The following is an 18,474-nucleotide window of genomic DNA, read 5'->3' on the forward strand; positions in this document are numbered from 1 at the left end:
AAATAATAGTTTTGCCTTCCTCTCTTAAACTTGTTTCAATAGGTTAAGCTTTCAGAACGGCCTGTTACTAAAAATAACCACATACAAAGAGCAGCTACAGTTTCATGCATTTATTAGAATTGTTTATCTACAGTGAGGTAGCAGTGTGGTATTGTTTTTTTGTTAATTACACTTCTTTTATTAATGCCCATGGCGTAGTGTTGATTTATGTCTAACAAGATATGAAAATGTTGAATAATTCAGATACAATTAGCGATACACTTCCTATGCCACAGTGTCAAATTACTATTATATTCATCAACAGATACACCTCTATCTGCATTTGTTCTTTCAATCATTTTTTGTAAAGTCAGACTGTGTTTTCCCATCTAAAACTGGACATACTATGTTAATAAATAGCACAGGAGTGAAAACATAAAGAGTTAATGAAGACAGTTGTACATCTTTCATACATCTGTATTAAATCGTCAGAAAAAGATCTTCTAAAATGCATCACCACAACACTTCTAAGTCTTCTCCTCCTTGTATTAATTTAGAGAATCAGACATAATCTCCTGAGTTTAATTAGAATTCAAACACGGCCGTGATTGTGTTGATACAACAAAATGCTGCACTGCACAGTGGATTGTGGTCTTCTAAGGCTACATGTGAAGTATATAAGAAAGATAAGATGCACTGCAGCCATCTGGTTAAGTTTCACAAACATTGTCATTATACAGTCTTATCAGGATTACACTGCCAATACAGAAAATGAAGAGGCTTTTTATATTAGACGACAAACATATAAAAGAAACCAATTAAATTTATTAATAATAATATTCTGTTTATGGTTGCCGAAGAGGCATAGTGCATTAATATAGAACTGTGGCCACAGCTGAGTGTATAACAGCTAATTTATTCCTCCAATAAAAATTTAGAGTCAGAACTGTTTTACAAATATTCTTTTAGTTTAATTTGTCTCGGTAATACATACAATTAATAATCTTACAATAGCTATCTTCTGTCCTCAGGAAGAAGGCACCTACTGTCTGTTATGGTACAGCTCCATCGGTAACTGAATAGCTTTAGAGAATAGGTGCTCAGTGAAGGTGGCAGAGAGCGAAAGCTCAATGTCCAGTGCTCACACAAGATAATTGACTATAGAGTCATTGGCACAATGCTCATTTACTTAAAATGCAGTATTACACATGCTAATAATGTGTAATTTAAGATAAACATTATGCATTGGTTCAATTACTGATGTGCTAATTGGATGATTGCATGTTTGCTAGATCTCTAGGCCACAGAAGAGGGTTCTGGTCTTCAGTATACACTGCCATATGTGAGCATGATGAAAACTTATATAATAATTACAGTGAATAAAAACTATTTTTGGGGACACAAGGGTCTTTGAAAATGCCTCAGATTGAGATGATTGTCATCCTTGATGGAATAGAAAGAAAGAAGCCTCAGGGTTGTTAGATCTCTGTTCTTCTGATGGTTCATCCAATTACACAAAAAAAGAATTACAGTTGACAGCACTTAGAAGTTTTGGGAATATTGTCAAGAGTTCCAACCCTTTGTATTTTTTTTTTTTTAACATTTGTCAGTTTTGTGATAAATTATTTTTCAGGGAGGACATGCTAAAAATTCATACACTGCAATATCGGAGGTTACCCCTCTGTATTTCACACACTATAGCGGTAATGTCACACAAAGACACACAAAAAAACCATCTCGGTCTGATGTGAATAGCTTCACACATACAGCAGGGTCACCAAATCCAGCAGGGAAGAAGTAGAGGTAATCAAAATCTGTTATCCCTCTATATTTCACAAACAATAATGTCACCCAAATTCAATCTTTTGATGTCTAAACTTTATTTTTTACATTACATTACATTTAGTCATTTAGCAGATGCTTTCATCCCAAGCGACTTCCAAAGTAGAAGCAATCAGACCAACGAGAGAGCAACAATATACAAGTGCTGTGACCAGTCTCAGTGAATCTAGCACAGTGCACATAGCAAGGTGTTTTTTTTTTTGTTTTGTTTTTTTAACTATAACCTGGCCTAATAAAATGACCGAATGACCTCGTTTTAAAGTTTAAAAGCAACTCGCTGGGCAGCAAGCGGGCATTTCTAACCGCGCCCCCTTTTTTTAAAATCAACTACAGCTTTGTTTTTTCCTCCAACAGACAGACTCCCAGCATCCCTAGCGCGCGGAATGGCGGGTCGTGGCATGAAGAGGTAAACTCTCTTGCGTTCAGTCGTCTACCCGTTACCGTCATGTCGTCGTTTGTGACAGAAGTGCTCGCCAGCTCAGGAAAACTGGAGAAAGATGACCTCGCCTGCAAAATCTCCAAACTGTCCCGGAAGGTGGAAGAAACGAAGGTAAACAGTGTAGTTGAGTTAGCTAGCAGCTGTCAGACCCCGATAAAACCGAGTTAACTTGACGGTAAAAAATAATTACTGTTAAATTCAATACTTCAAATGCGATTATTTTGTTTGTTTGCACACCGACTCTTTGGTACTAATGTTAGCATAACGTTACATTGATCGACCGTTAACCAAAGTGCGGCTAACGCTCCTCTCATGACATATGAGGTCATTTAAGAATAACAAACGTGTAACGTTAGTGAACTTCGCTGGACAATGAACGCTTTGTTAATTCATGTTTTAATCGAGAATAAAGCGCTATTGATGTGACATTGAATGGATGACGTGTCAGTGCCAGTCTGAGCTCTTGACTTTAAACAGATTACATGTTATTAGTCTCATTTTACGCAACATTGTGTTCTTTCCAGTCTTGAGACAGTGTTAACACCGATAAGCATGGCTGTCTGGGTTCATATTTTTACCCATCAAGCTTGCCTTTTTGTGTTTTATTCTTGATTATGTTTAGGGATTTGTGTCTAACGAGATCATCACATTCAGAGCTTTTTGTAATGTAATTAAATCTATCAAATGAAATGTCTTATTCATATTTGTTATCTGAATTTGAGAGATAAGTTTGTTTATCCTTATTTAATAGTGAAGAAATATAACGCTGATCTCCATTTATATCAAAACCCTTTTTGTATTTAAGCTTGTATTTATTACTGTTGTATGTTTCTTTGTCGGAGTTTTAACCTCATATCTTTTTCTCCGTACAGGAAGAGGTTACAGACATGATAAATAAGAAATATATTGAGTTTATGCCCAGTATGGAGGGAGCAGAGGAGCTTTTGGACCAGGTTGAATCAGTTTCCAAAGACATTGATTTATTAAAAAGCTGCATTGAGAATGAGGTACCTTTTATGTTACTATTAGAAAGCAATTATGCGTCAGTGAACATTTTTTAAAAAAGTGACATTTATAGTAGTTTAGCATGTAAACTAAGTGTTTGCATTTACAGGTTCAGCAGAACCTTCATGATGCCGTAACAGAGTATGCTAAGCTTAAACAGCAGCTAGAGAAAAACACTGCAGTTATAGACCTACTCCAGCATCTCCAAGAGGTAATGCTACTAGCATTTTCTATAGGATTAGAGGATTTTCTAACCATAAAGCTAGACTTATGATTTAAAGCATGTGCATTCTTGTAATGCAATTGATTGTGTAAGAACAGTTCACAGTAAATTGCCTGTTTACATCCGTTAAGGGCACATGGTTTGTGTAACAGAAACATAATCTCGTTATTTTGATATGCTCTTATAGTTTGACACGGCAATAGAGGAGTATCACAGGGCCTTGCTGGAAAAAAACTATGTGGTTGCAGCCAAGCAACATGGAAAGGTCAGTCACGTTCAACAATAAATTAATTCATCATATTACCACCCTTTGAATTTAACAGGTTTATTAATTAATTGTATATTTTATTTTTAATTATTAAAAAATGAGGGCTCATTTTTTTTCCTCATCCATTTCGACATCTCCCCAAATTGTATTAATTTATTAGCATATCATGTAATTAATTTGAATAGCATTTTGGTCGATTAACAGCCCTATGAATTACTATACAATGTCTTAATCACATATTCCTACTTGCTTTATACAGGCACGAACTAGTGTCGATGCCCTGAAAGCCTGGAAAGACTCAGAGCTGCCTTTAGTTCATGCCCTCAGCTCAGAGATCACAATACAGAGAGAGAATCTCATCTACCACCTTGGGGAAGAGTGGCAGAAACTGGCAGTCTGGAAACTTCCTTCCACTAAAAGTAACTATATTGTACTTTAAAGCTGGCATGAAATGAAAATTCACACTCTCTGGAACATGTTGTTGATCTTATTGTGACCAATTCAAACATGAATGTTTCCTTTTTTTTTTTTTTTTTTTTTTACTTTTGTTTCAAATGTCATATCTCAGTCTTTCAGTGAAAGGACAGACTTTGTCTCTGGTGGTAAATGCCGGATCTCTCCAATCATTTAGTTCGCTTAAACCTGTCCGTCTCTTGTTATCGACTGCAAACTCAAAATCAGATCTGCCTCCAATTAACAATCAATGGATTGAACCAATGGAAGTCCCCAGCCTACAATTTTTTTTTTCTTTCAATAATGAGTTTCACTCTGATATACGTCACAATACAGAAGAAAAGCTCTTTTGTTGGTATCTGACAAGAAAAAATGGTATCTTTAAGAACATTCTGTCTCTGTTTGGTGATCTAATTAGTTTTTATCTCTATTTTTGTTTTTTTCTCAGCTGAGCTCACTAGTGTGAAGTCCTTCCTGAAGACAGCACTTCATTTGAACAGAGGAGGATCTAAGGGAGATGAATCTGTCCCACATGCCCTTCTCCCCAGCATTCTCCAAGCCCTCTCCATTCAAGGAGAGCTTCATAAAAAGATTAAACTCTTTGGTAAGAATAAGTTTTGGCGTTACAGCCCATTTGTACCTCTAGGTCGATTTGTGCACATTTTTTGTCTGTTAGTTGACTGCCTGACTCTGTCAATCCTTTAGGGCAAGTGTTGTTTAAGTACATGCTGAAGCCTCTGATCATATACCCCTCGTTGGTGGTGGAAGTGAACAGTCAGCCGGAGCAGGGCGCTGTCTTGAGCCTGCAGTGTACAGAAACCAAAGCAGAGCATCCTGATCCCAGCCAGGTTTATACCAAAGTGCTCACCGTGCTGAAAACACTACATGAACACCTTTTTGGTATGTTTTTTGGTGACAGACATTGTAGTCATGACTAATAATTACAATGTGTACACTATGCTAAGGGGTCTTGTGTGATCACTAAATTATAAAAAAAATAAAATAAAATGCAGTATTAATTATTAAAGGGTTAGTTCACCCAAAAATGAAAATTCTGTCATTAATTACTCACCCTCATGTCATTCCAAACATGTAAGACCTTCGTTCATCTTCGGAACACAAATAAAGATATTTTTGATGAATTCCGAGAGCTTTCTGACCCTCCCATAGACAGCAAGGATACTAGCACGAGCAAGGTCCAGAAACGTAGCAAGGACATCTTTAAAGTAATCCATGTGACATCAGTGGTTCAACCATAATTTTACAAAGCTACGAGAATACTTTTTGTGTGCAAAGAAAACAAAAATAATGACTTTATTCAACAATTCGTCGTCTCTGTGTCACCCAAGCGCCATTTTGGAGATTATCCACTGAACGCAAACAGCGTATGCTGTTCTGTGTCAGCTGCGCCACACGGATCCGTTGTTTACGTTGTGTACGCTTTGATCTGAATGAAAACATTTCCGTGTGTAGCTGCATACATCGTATACGTTCAGTGGATACTCTCCAAAATGGCGCCTCTGAAAACACACAAAGGTAGAGCAAATAACACATGGTAAACATCACACAATACTAGAACCAATCAGGTGTGTTCTAGCATGCACAAGTGTCTGTGTTTGTTTCATTCTGTGTTATGGTGCTGTATGCATGTTATTATTGGTCAGGCATAAAATGCAACTCTGTTTTATACACTTCTATATCACTTTGTCTAACAAGTGGTCTTGGAAAAGTTTGAAGTAGGCTGATGATGGGGTTTCATTTTTCTTTCTTCAGATGTGTCTATAGATGAAAAGAAAGTGTCTGAGATTTTAGGAGACCTGATATGGGAGGAGATGTCTGAATGCATCATTCGTGAATGCCTGGTTCATTCCATACCGGCTAACAGTAGTCAGCTAGCTGAGTATGGTGAGGTAAGGCTGCAAGGATCTGTTAGCATATGACAACTGTGCAGCATTCTTTGTAATACAATATTCAATTGTATTCTCAGGTCATTAAACAGACAGAAGATTTCGAAAGCAGTCTGAAAGAAATGGGCTACCTTGCAGGGGACTCAACGGACCTCTTAAAATATGCCAGGAACATCAACTGCCACTTCGCAAGCAAAAAATGCCAAGATGTCATTGTGGCTGCACGGAAGCTCATGACATCTGAGATGCACAACACAGTGAAAGTAAGACCTCTTCAAATTATCTAATGTTAATTAAGCTATAAAAGATTTTAATTACAGGCTTCTATATATATATGCTCTTCTCATCCAGATCACTCCAGAGTATAAACTCTCTATCCCTAAACTACCAAGTCCCAGTGGAGGAGAGAAGGAGAGGAAGGAGTCTAGTAAGAAAAGTGCCCGTTACGATCAGCAGAGCCTGGAAAACGAGAAGCAGCTGAGTCCCAACACTCTGTGCCTACCTGTGTGTCGCATTAGTGAGTCAGTGCAGCAGCTCCTGGAGCTTGCCATACAAACTCTGTCTGAGGCGGTGGGTAGCTCCTCCCAGTGGTACGTAGCAGACATTACAGACACTACAATTAAGCAGATACTGTGTTTATATGTCCATGTGGAAGCTGTAATTGCTGAACTTCTTAAAATATATATATTTTTTTTTGCAGTGCAGTCCAGCTTTTCTACACAGTCCGAAACATTTTTCACCTATTCTATGATGTTGTGCCTACATATCACAAGTAAGCTGTAATGTAATTTTTTTAAATAGCAGTATTCTTGGTGTTTTTTTTTTTTTTATTTATTTTTAATTTTTTTTTATAATGCGATTCTGTTTTCATAATTTAGGGACAACTTCCTGAAGTTGCCTCACTTGGCTGCAATTCAACACAATAACTGCATGTTCATCGCTCACCACCTTTTAACCTTGGGTTTTCAATTTAAACCTCAACTTCCTTTGAAAGATGGAGTGGCTTATTTTGTAGACTTGGTCCCAGGCTTCAGAAGACTTGGTGAGGGCACACTGACATTTTGATACTGTTCAATTTGGCCAGTAAGAAATGAATACTTTTATTCAGCATTACAATTAAAAATGCATTACAATTCAGTATATTATACATTTAAAAATTAAACTATACCAAACAGTATATTAGAATGATTTCTGAAGGATTCAGCCTTGTCTTCACAGGAATAAATTCAAACACATTTTAAAACGCATTCAAATAGAAAAGTGATTTTAAATTGTAGTAATATTTCACAATATTACTGTTCATACTGTATTTTTGATCAGATAAATGCTGCCTTGGTGAGCATAAGAGATAAAAAAAAAAATCTTACCAAACCCAACCTTTTGAACATTAGTGTACATGGCAATTTTCAAGATGAGATGCTTATTTTAATGTTTTTTCTCACTGTTTTTAAACAAGGTGCTCAGTGCTTTGTGGCACAAATGAACGTTCAAAAAGCTGAGATGTTGGAGAGACTGTCCACTGCACGTAACTTCTCCAACTTGGATGATGAAGACAATTACTCTGTAGCCAGCAAGGCTATCAGACAAGTATGTTCAAACACCACAAGTTCACTGTCCTTGAATAAACAGTAGAACTTGTATTTTAGATACCAGTATATAAGCATATTTTTGCATTGAGTGCTTGTCACTGATGTTTAATTGCTATTGTTTATTTTAGGTAATTCATCAGCTGAGGAGGTTGGGAAAAGTTTGGCAAGATGTCTTGCCTGTGAACATATACTGCAAAGCCATGGGGACTCTCCTCAATACTGCAATATCAGAGCTGATTAACAAAATTATGATGTTGGAGGTAAGGCAATACATAATGCTGCTGCTATTGTTTTTAGTGGCACCACTTAACTGTTTGAGGTGTAAACCTAATGCTCTCATTCCAGGACATCTCTAACGTGGATGGTGAGCGACTGCGAACACTGTGTCAAACCATCATAGAAGAAGGGCCTCTGGTGTTCAATCCATTGCCAGATGAAAACAAGAACAAGAAATATCAAGAAGAGGTTCCAGTCTATGTAAAGAAATGGATGACCTTAAAAGAGATCTCCATGGTGCTAAATGCTAATCTACAGGAGATCGTGGACAGGTGATACTTTTAATCTTTTATATATAGTTCATTTTATGGGATCTTGTCTGTAATTCCTTTATTAGCTTTTCATTAAATTTTTTAGGATTATGTATCGAGTTCATAGATTTAATTGGAGCTTTTTTCTTCTTTATTTAGGTGGGCAGAAGGGAAAGGACCTCTGGCAGTGGAGTTCTCCTGTAATGAGATGAAGAGCCTTATTCGAGCCCTGTTCAAGAACACCGAGAGACGAGCAGCAGCCCTCGCTAAAATCATCAAATAAACAGCCAAAATACCAATCCAAAATTACATATAATGTATTCAATATTTTTCTATTTTGCTGAAAGATGCATTACAATAAATGCTTTTCTAAGCACATGCCTACTCTCTTATCAGTTTGCCCTTTTGTCAGTGTATGAATTAATACTTGAAAAATACATCAATAAAATGCAGCAAGTGCATAGTCTTGTTTTAGACTGTGTAAAGTTTTTCGATTTATTTTGAGTTCTGTGAAAGTCTATGGAGTTGAAACGACACGAGGGAGGGGAGAATACGTTTTATTTATGGATAAATTAAAGGCTAAGAATATAGGAGGGTTAACTATATTAATTTTAGTCTCAATACATTAGCAATGGGAGGTGTGCATAGTTAAACTTTTACTTGGCACTTTTACGTCAGCGCTTGCTTGACAGTTTACGACACCGGTTTTGACAGCTTGAAGGTTGCCATGTATTTACAATTACAATCTCCCAGTCCCTCATAATAATACATCTGTTCAATAAAATACTCACCTATATAACTTCATAATCTCCAGCTGTTAAGTGAAGGATGTCCATGTTAAGCACTTCGTATTTATCAGTTATTTGTGATCAACATTATTTTAAAAGGAAGGTTTTGTACATGCAAGAAAGTATCTGGCAACCCTGGTGCGTCACCAGGAGTACGAAGCGAAGGAGACTGTCGTAAAGTGGGATGTTTTGGAGTTGGGAGGTCATTGGAAAGTGAGGTTGTGTGGTACGTTTTGGGGGAACAGACCGCCACTTCTAGCACAGGTGTCAGATATTCTGATACCAGAGTGGCCTTACTCAAATCCAGCGTAGTTTTACAGAGGTCATCACGTTCAAAATGTTGCGTTTAGCGCTGCGAGTGCGTCCATCTGCCAGGCTCACCCGGCCCAGTGTCCTGTCGGGCCCTGCTGCTGCTGCTAGTCCACGATCCGGACCGCTATCATGCCATCATCTCAAGCGATACCACTCCAGTGTCCCGGCCCGGACCCGGACCCTGTGTCATGGTCGACGTGTGTTTAACAGCATCCTCACTAACAGATCATGGGTCTTGCGAAGCCAGGCGGCTAGTTTCAGTCAAAGCATGCGAGTGTATAGTCTGCCACCACATCAGAAGGTAAGCTAAAGGCTAACTAATATTATTATGTGCTTCCACCCCGGTGTGACTTGCTTTTTTTCATTGGAATACAAAGTCATCGTTCACCTTCATTGTGCCATCTGTTATCTCTTTTTGTGCTCCAGAATAAATTAAGTCGCACAGATTTGGAAAACATGAGGGAGAATAAAATTATGCACGGAGTATTGGTATAGTGCATCACTGCGTTTCTTCTGTTGGTGTCACCTTCAGGATGCTAAAGCAGGGCTGTAGTTATATTTATGTCATGAATTCTGTGAGCTGTCAGAGGTCCTTGTTGACATGCCTGTATGAAGCATGCTATCTCACGAGACAGCATAACAGTTTCTTAGTAGATGTCTTGATAAAACTGTGCCCACAGTCATAGATTTCCATGCTTAGAAAATAATTAAATTATAAGAAAAGTGCTAATTTCCATAATGATTATACATTAATACTCAGCTCTAAACCATTTTATCAGCTTGAAATTGTGAGTCCAATCTCCATAAAATAATAAAAAACCTCATTTAAAAAGAAAAAGCAGGTAGAAGTCATGGAAATTCATTATTTGGATGTTGTGGAAGTCCTGAATAACATGATCTTACATCACAGTAAACAACAACAGAACTGTTGAAGTACCATTTCAATGCATATCATTAACACTACAAAAAACTATAAATAATTATAAAAAAGTTTAATAGTTATTTTTAATTATCCCAAAATAAGTTTCTTATTCTTACCAAAGCTGCATATATTCAGTCAAAAATGCATTAAAAATGTAATATTGTACAAAAATGTAACAATCTAAAAAAACTGTTTTCTATTTGAATGTATTTTAAAATGTAATTTATTCCTGTGACATTAAAGCTGAATTTTCAACAGCCATTACTTCAGTCTTTAGTGTTACGTGATCAACCAGATTAGAAGTCATTGTTACTCTTAAACACTCCAAACTTCTAAATGTTAATGTATTATGTTCTATGAGAAAAATGTATAGTCATTCATGCGAAATGCTCACAACTTTCTGTTAATTTAACCTAATTCATTCTGTTACAGGTGGAACTACCCGCTTTATCCCCCACTATGCAGATGGGCACTATTGCACGCTGGGAGAAGAAAGAAGGTGACAAAATCAATGAGGGAGATTTGATTGCTGAGGTGAGGCACATTCAGCTTTTAACCAACATGACAAAGCCACAGACTCCTATTATCAATATTCAGATTTTAAAATTACACTTAATTGTTTTATAGTGATGACAAGATTAAGTACATAATAATCTGTTGAATTTTTTCATTTGAATTTTGTACATCTGATATTTTAATGAGGCCACGGCATGGAGCATGGCTCCCTAGGACGTCTGTCAACCAATCAGATCAAACCCTCCACAGCCCCATGGTATAATTCTGAATTCTACCTATTCTGTTTTGATTTGCTCAGGTTGAAACAGACAAGGCTACGGTTGGATTTGAAATGCTGGAGGAGTGCTACCTTGCCAAAATTTTGGTCCCCCAGGGTACAAGAGATGTGCCCATTGGAGCTGTCATTTGTATTACAGTTGACAGGTAAGCATAATATTTACCTGTACTGCCAAGATACAGAACATCATAAGATCTGCTGTTTGCTGTATACATAATGTCCTTAATATAAAATGATGGTGAAAATTTGTCATTCTTGAACTGTTGAAAGGAAACTTTCCTATCAATTTTGTGGTACCACAGAGAAACGGTGAATCATAAAAAAGGGCTTAGTGATGTACATAATGATTCTGTGTCTTGATCTTGGAAGCATAAAGTTGCATGTTTGATATCTGTGTGTGAAATAGAATGTATGTTTGATATTTTCCCTCCTAATATACATCTATACTTTGACCTTTAGTCCTGACCTCATCCCTGCATTTAAGGACCTTACATTGGATAAAATTGCTAGCTCCGCCCCTGCACCTGCCCCTCCCCCTCCAGCAGCACCTGCTGCTGCTCCTGCTTCGCCACAAGTCCCTGGAAGCTCCTACCCACCTCACATGAAGGTATGAGATGTTGACCAAATATGAAAATGAATACAAACTGAATTACTAATTCTGAATTAAAAATATTTGAGTGATTGGCCGGCCGGTTTAAGCATAAGCAAGCATGTTATTACATGCTATTATTGACTTTCTGTCATGCTTTCATTAGATTCTTCTCCCAGCTCTCTCCCCCACCATGACTATGGGCATCGTGCAGCGTTGGGAGAAGAAGGTGGGTGAGAAACTCGGTGAGGGAGACCTGCTGGCTGAAATCGAGACGGATAAAGCAACAATCGGTAAATTGTAAATTATTTTGCCTTTAAACATATTGACAACAATTTCTAATTATGGAAATGGTGATTTTTTTTTATAGGTATATGGCTGTAATCACATATTTAGGTTTGGCAGATTTGGTCATTGATCAACAGTGGTTACAGCATTATTTATATGCTGCCGTTCAAAAGTTTGGAGTCTGTAAAAATTTTTGAATGTTTTTTTTAAAGAAGTCTCATTAAGGCTGCAATTATTTGATAAAAAATACAGTAAAGAACTGTAATACTGTGAAATATTATTACAGTTTAAAATGCAATTTATTTCTGTGATGGCAAAGCTGAATTTTCAGCATCATTACTCCAGTCTTCAGTTTCACACGATCCTTCAGACCCCAAACTTTTGAATGGTATTGTGTATTTATATATGAATACATTATATATTCAGACACAGTCAAATGCATATGTATAAACCAGATTTAAAGAAATGTACTGTGTCTACATTAACAACTTCATGTAAAGTCATTTCTTCCTGTGATTTTCAGGTTTTGAGGTACAGGAGGAGGGTTACCTGGCTAAGATATTGATTGCTGAGGGCACCAGGGATGTTCCCCTCGGCACTCCTCTCTGCATCATTGTGGAAAAGGAATCCGACATAAGTGCGTTTGCTGACTATGTAGAGACAGGGGTGGCTACAAGCCCGCCTCCCGCTCCCACACCGGTAAAGAGCTCTGACATTTCTACAGGACCTCTATTGTTAATGTAATTTTTACTAAGGTTGATTATGCACAGTTAATGCTGTTGATTAAAAGATTGGGATTTTTTTTTAACATCAGTAAACATTAACAGCAATCATTTATTGTTCACTTTGAGTTGCAACAGCACTTTGATTGACAAGAGCAACATGTCACATGTAATGCAATATACTTTTTATGCGGCCACCTAAAGGCTGCTGTGAGGAAAATCAAGGTCATGTTATACTGCCAATGTAATATCAACAGTGTCATGCTATGACTAAAAGTGAAAGGTCATTTTGAAATATTTGAGGTGTTTTGAAATTCTGTGATCATGCCATGCCAGTTTTGTGGGAGTGGCTGTACAACAAATTTTTGAAAGATATTAAGATATTTTATTTAAAAATTATTATATAGCTATGTACTAATTGATGTTGTTATAGTTAGCATGTGCACTAACTGCTAAACTACAGTTACAACAACCCACAACAAACATAACGTGTTCTAATCTGTTTTATAACTCAGAATTTTGAATATCTAATCTAACCAAAAAGAAATAATTTTAGTAGGTGGTTTACATATATAACTTAAAACTGTACCACACTGCTCAGGTGGCCACACCAGCTCCAGCAGCTCCCACCCCAGCACCTGCCGCTGCTCCAGCCGCTCCTGCTGCTCCTAGGAAGGGTAGGGTGTTTGCCAGTCCTCTAGCCAAGAAACTGGCTGCCGAGAAGGGAATTGACATCGCCCAAGTCACAGGTAGGAGCAATTTCACTTGAATACTGTCAGTTACTGTCCTTTGTATAGGAGATGTCTTTCTGGCGCTAGTGACATTAGTGTTACTTTATCATTTTACTTGTATCATTTATGGGTGGTTCATAAGTGACATTGACTGAAATGGGAATATGCTACTACTGTGTCCATAGGAACTGGACCAGACGGAAGAGTCAGCAGGAAAGATATTGACAGTTTCGTTCCACCTAAGCCCACTCCTGTAAGTAAAATTCTGATGCAACCAGATCCAACAAATGTTGTTTTTATTAGGGCTGTCAGTTTAACGCTTTAACTTAATTAATCAGTTATGAAAAAATAACACAGTTAAAATATTTGATAATGCAGTTAACGCACTGGCCCTGCCACCAGACCTGTACCTCATCTTACATTTCATGCAGTTGACTGTTGACAAATAAAATTCAGGGCATAAATAAATGGCACTTATGCCCTGCAAGTCTGTAGATTCCTGTAATGTAGTAAAGTTATTAGGAGCAAAAAATACATCTCGGTGTATTGTATTTTTTTATAGTAGTACAAATGGAGTGTAAAAGTCATTCTTTTTCATCTTTTATGCTCATTCTTTTACAAAAAATTCTGTTGGATACTGCCAGACACCAGCTGCTTCTCCTACCCCTGCTGCACCCACACCCAGCCCTCCAGCCGCCCCTGCTTTTGCTGCTGTGCCTACAGGAACCTTCACAGACACCCCTATCAGCAACATCCGCAGAGTGAGTCCACTGACCATAGAAACCACTTTATATTCTCTATGCATACATGAAGGCTTTTGTTACCCATAATGCTCTGTTTCCTGCCTGTCTCTTTACTGCCGTGCTATCTAGGTGATTGCCCAGAGGTTGATGCAGTCGAAGCAGACTATTCCTCACTATTATTTGTCTGTCGATGTAAACATGGACCAAGTTCTTGAACTCAGGAAAGAACTCAATGCTGTAAGTGAACTCATTTCACATGAGCATGACATGATAGTGAACTCCAGTTTATAGTATTCCTAATTTAGACTGTACCTTTTCCTCATGATCAGGAGGTGAAAGCGGATAACATCAAACTCTCGGTCAATGACTTCATCATCAAGGCCTCGGCTCTGGCCTGTTTAAAGGTGCCAGAGGCCAACTCCTCCTGGATGGACACAGTCATCAGACAGTGAGTGGACTCCCACAATGCAAATCGTCTCTTAATCATTTGAGGGCAATTATCAGTAAATGTAAAGTAGGGGTGTGCGATATGACGATTTTTGATCGTGGACGATAAAAATGTCTCCACGATCTGCTTTTGAAGAAATGTCGTAGTATCGTGCTACAACACACATTATGTCAAATACAGTTCTGGCTCCTCCGTCTCTCTACTGTACAACACGACATACAGCAGTAGAGTTACTCTGACATGACACTGCACTTATTCGCGATCGCAAAAGTACATTATTTGCACACAAGCCTTGCAAGTTAAATGTTTCATTCGCGCGCTGGTCTGACGTGCGCTTTTTCTGAGCGCATACACCTGAAGCACGCACACTAAAAAGCCTGTCTAACAGCGCCTGATTACTCAACTAACTTATCTTTTGCGCTAATACTGTCAAAACACACAAGGTTTACATACAGACTGAGTTGGTTATCTCTAAAATAAAAGTAAATAGGTAAGAGAGAAACGGATGCGTGCTTGTATATTAGATGCATGCAGGTCTTAAAGGGACAGGACACTAAACGTGCTGTTGACTGTCATTAAAGGGATAGTTCACCCTAAAATAAAATTTCTGTCATAATATTTACTCACTCACATGTTGTCCCAAACTTCTATTAATTTCTTGTGCTGAACCCAAAAGAAGATATTTTGAAGAATGAGGGTAACCAAACAGTTGCTGGTCTACATTGACTTTGATCGTAGGAAAGAAAAATCCTATGGAAGTCACTGAGGACCAGCAACTGTTTGGTTTCCCACCTTCTTCAAAATAGCATTTATGTTCAGCAGAAGAAAGAAACTCATTCAGGTTTAAAACAACTTTGAGTAAATGATGGTATAAAAATAAAACATTATGACAGAAATATGACATAATTTTTATTTTTGGGGGAACTATTCATTTAACGTTAACAAAACAACAAAACGCAAGGAGAAAAATCACTCACTATTCTTGACTGAAAAACTTTAATACAGTTGCTTTAGGAATCAGTCTATCTAGTGTTTTATTTTTATATTTGTTCATTCAATTTCATTGAATGCTCTGCTAAATACACCTATTGTACCTGAAAATAAAACACTGTTTGTTTTATTTGTATATTATGTGTATTTAATGTGTATCTTTGTTTTTATTTTTTAATAAGAAAGATAAAATAATGACAAAGATTTTTATCTTCGCCCACTTTGGCCTAAATATCTGCCATGTCTTTTTTTGTTTGTTTTTTGTTACCTTGAAAGGCTTTGTCTTTCTAGTTTGGCTGTAATGCTCAGACAACTTATAAAACCAAAATAGTAAAACCAACATGACAAAGAATCGTGATAAAATCGTGATATAAAAAAAAAAAAAAAAAAAAAAAAATTGTGATATGATATTTTTTCCATATCGCCCACCCCTAATGTAAAGTAACTGATGTGACATTGAAATTGCAGCAAAATCAAGTGCTTTTTTTCTCTCTGCACAGAAATCACGTGGTGGATGTTAGTGTCGCAGTCAGTACGCCTGTGGGTCTAATCACTCCCATTGTATTTAATGCTCATATTAAGGGTCTTGCTACTATCAGCAAAGATGTAGCTACATTAGCTGCTAAAGCACGAGAGGGAAAACTACAACCGCACGAATTCCAGGTGAGTGTTTTAGGTGGTCTATTAAGATATCAGAAATAATTATTTTATGCTGTGATGTTTTGAAATAACCTGTACCACCTTTCTTAACGTTTGAAACTTAAATTGTTAAATTTAAATAACCATAAATTTAATATATATATTTTTTTGGTCAGCCTTTCTGACCACAAACTAACATAATAAACGATCTATGTGTATGTATACAGCTATATAGCTATAAAATGTTTTATGTATATAAAAAGGCATTACTTGTTTGTTTTTTTCAAAGCAAACATTCTTGATTTTCATAGGGTGGCACCTTCACTATTTCCAATTTGGGCATGTATGGCATCAAGCATTTTTCAGCTATCATTAACCCTCCTCAAGCCTGCATTCTGGCTGTGGGTGGCTCAGAAAAGAGACTGCTGCCTGCAGACAACGAAAAAGGGTGAGCAAGGGAAATAGAGAGACATTAATTTGCCATCAGTCCTACTAAAATACATAGCACTTTTAAAACCTCCAGTCAGTGCATGTGTTTTCTGTGTGTCTCATAGGTTTGATGTGGCAAGCATGATGTCTGTGACTCTGAGCTGTGATCACCGGGTGGTAGATGGCGCTGTTGGTGCACAGTGGCTGGCTGAGTTCCGCAAGTTCCTGGAGAAACCATTCACCATGCTCCTGTGAGCAGGAAGTTTAAAGCCCCCCCCCCAAAAAAAAACTATGGACTTTAAGATTTGGAAAGGTCTCTCTCATTGGTTATATGCTTTCCCTGGGGAATTATAACAAGTGGTTCTCTCTCCTCTTTTTTTTTTCCTTATCACTCACATACTCCCTTTCATATACTGTATTTTCCAACATTGCTTCCTAAAGCCTGAAGTAACCTCTCAACCCAAAGTCAAAAGTCATTGTTAAGGTCATTTTCTGTAGTTTCAGAAGATAATGCTGGATAATGCAAGGGTTTTCATCTTCCTTCGGGATATTGTTACAAGCACCGTAAGTCTGTGTTTGCCATTAGATCAAAGAATGATGTATGTGTCCATGGCCAAGTCTCATGGTCTGTACCTGCAAGCTTTGACTTGTTTCCATGTATCAATGACACATTCATTGGCACAATATGAGTATCCTTTCTATACAAGAAAAAATGTGATGAGATCTGGAGATGTGTGTGCCAAATATTGTCTGACTACAATTTAAATTTATTTATGACACATTATTCAGTGCATAGGTTTATTTTCTGTATTGCTGTATAGTAGTCATTTGGACTGTCACTCCCTGAGGTAAATATCTGGCATATTCATGATGGTTGTTCCACTGAGACTGTGTGATGATCCTTCACAGCGTCTTGATATGTGGGCAGAGTTTTGATATAGGCACTTTTATTTATTACATCTCTCACTCCAGACAAAGCACGTTAGTGCCTTCGCTCCTGTTTATAGCACCTTGGTATTTCTTTTTAAATGGTGGTTATATTTTCAAGTCATTCTTTAATGAATAATGCACAATTCATGGAGTGAACTGCTGTTATAAATAAACCTATGGAGAAACAAAAGAAAGGTTTACAAATGGAATAAAACACTAGAATGGATATACATATTTGTGTCTTGTAGGGGAAAAAATGGCTTATTCAAGCTGTTTCGACATGCAGTCTGTGCAATTAGGACAAACTGGGAGTTTTTTCCATGAGGGGAAAAATATGACCTATAAATCAATATTTAAAATGAAAAAAAAAAAACATGAGAGGGAATAAACAAAATAGACATATGTTGCACATTGTTATGTTTCTATAAAGTTTACTTGTGTAATTTTACTGGTCTACCATGTCATGCAAACGATCATTTACATATCAGTACATTTCTATAAGGGATAATCACTTAATGTGAATATAATATTCCATAAAGTTTTATCTTATGTTATGACGTTCTTCTCCACTTTTATTTTAACTAGGCAGATATATAGATAGTATTGTATAATATTAGAAAGAATTTGTTTGAAGTAAATGTCAAAAACGTGTTTTATAGTCTCATGTCATGAACATGTTTCCTTCACATGTGAGGAGCATATTGAGTGTTCTGAAAACAAGATTAATCCAAATGCTTATAAATGCATCACAATTTTCACTTTAAAAGTAGACATACACTGCCGCCTGGCGAGTCTTTGAAAACATTTTAAACTATAAATGTTTTTATCATCCACAAATCTGAATACAATGTTCATACTGGAAAAAAATGTTTTAAAATCAGACTGTAACAATAAGAAGATGCTATTTTTATTTATTTA

The 18,474-nt window shown here is 37.1% G+C and overlaps 2 protein-coding genes across 2 annotated transcripts; both read left to right on the forward strand.

Moving 5' to 3' along the window:
* The first annotated feature begins 2,179 nt into the window (after positions 1-2,179).
* Positions 2,180-8,729, forward strand: zw10 (zw10 kinetochore protein). Its single transcript, XM_079404926.1, has 16 exons — positions 2,180-2,371; positions 3,133-3,267; positions 3,375-3,476; positions 3,676-3,753; positions 4,016-4,175; positions 4,658-4,813; positions 4,915-5,109; positions 5,983-6,119; positions 6,197-6,379; positions 6,468-6,706; positions 6,817-6,888; positions 6,995-7,158; positions 7,573-7,703; positions 7,834-7,965; positions 8,051-8,253; positions 8,392-8,729. The coding sequence occupies exons 1-16, from the start codon at positions 2,267-2,269 to the stop codon at positions 8,513-8,515; spliced, it is 2,316 nt and encodes a 771-aa protein (XP_079261052.1). The 5' UTR covers positions 2,180-2,266; the 3' UTR covers positions 8,516-8,729.
* A 428-nt stretch (positions 8,730-9,157) lies between these two features.
* Positions 9,158-18,113, forward strand: LOC306862197 (dihydrolipoyllysine-residue acetyltransferase component of pyruvate dehydrogenase complex, mitochondrial-like). The gene is made up of 14 exons (XM_079404927.1): positions 9,158-9,633; positions 10,687-10,788; positions 11,069-11,193; positions 11,507-11,654; positions 11,803-11,929; positions 12,448-12,623; positions 13,248-13,395; positions 13,563-13,630; positions 14,022-14,138; positions 14,250-14,357; positions 14,450-14,568; positions 16,059-16,221; positions 16,509-16,645; positions 16,752-18,113. Exons 1-14 carry the CDS (start codon positions 9,358-9,360, stop codon positions 16,879-16,881), a joined length of 1,944 nt encoding a protein of 647 aa, XP_079261053.1. The 5' UTR covers positions 9,158-9,357; the 3' UTR covers positions 16,882-18,113.
* The last annotated feature ends 361 nt before the right edge of the window (positions 18,114-18,474 follow it).

Source organism: Barbus barbus (genome assembly GCF_936440315.1).
Source record: "Barbus barbus genome assembly, chromosome: 43".
Classification (NCBI taxonomy): domain Eukaryota; kingdom Metazoa; phylum Chordata; class Actinopteri; order Cypriniformes; family Cyprinidae; genus Barbus; species Barbus barbus.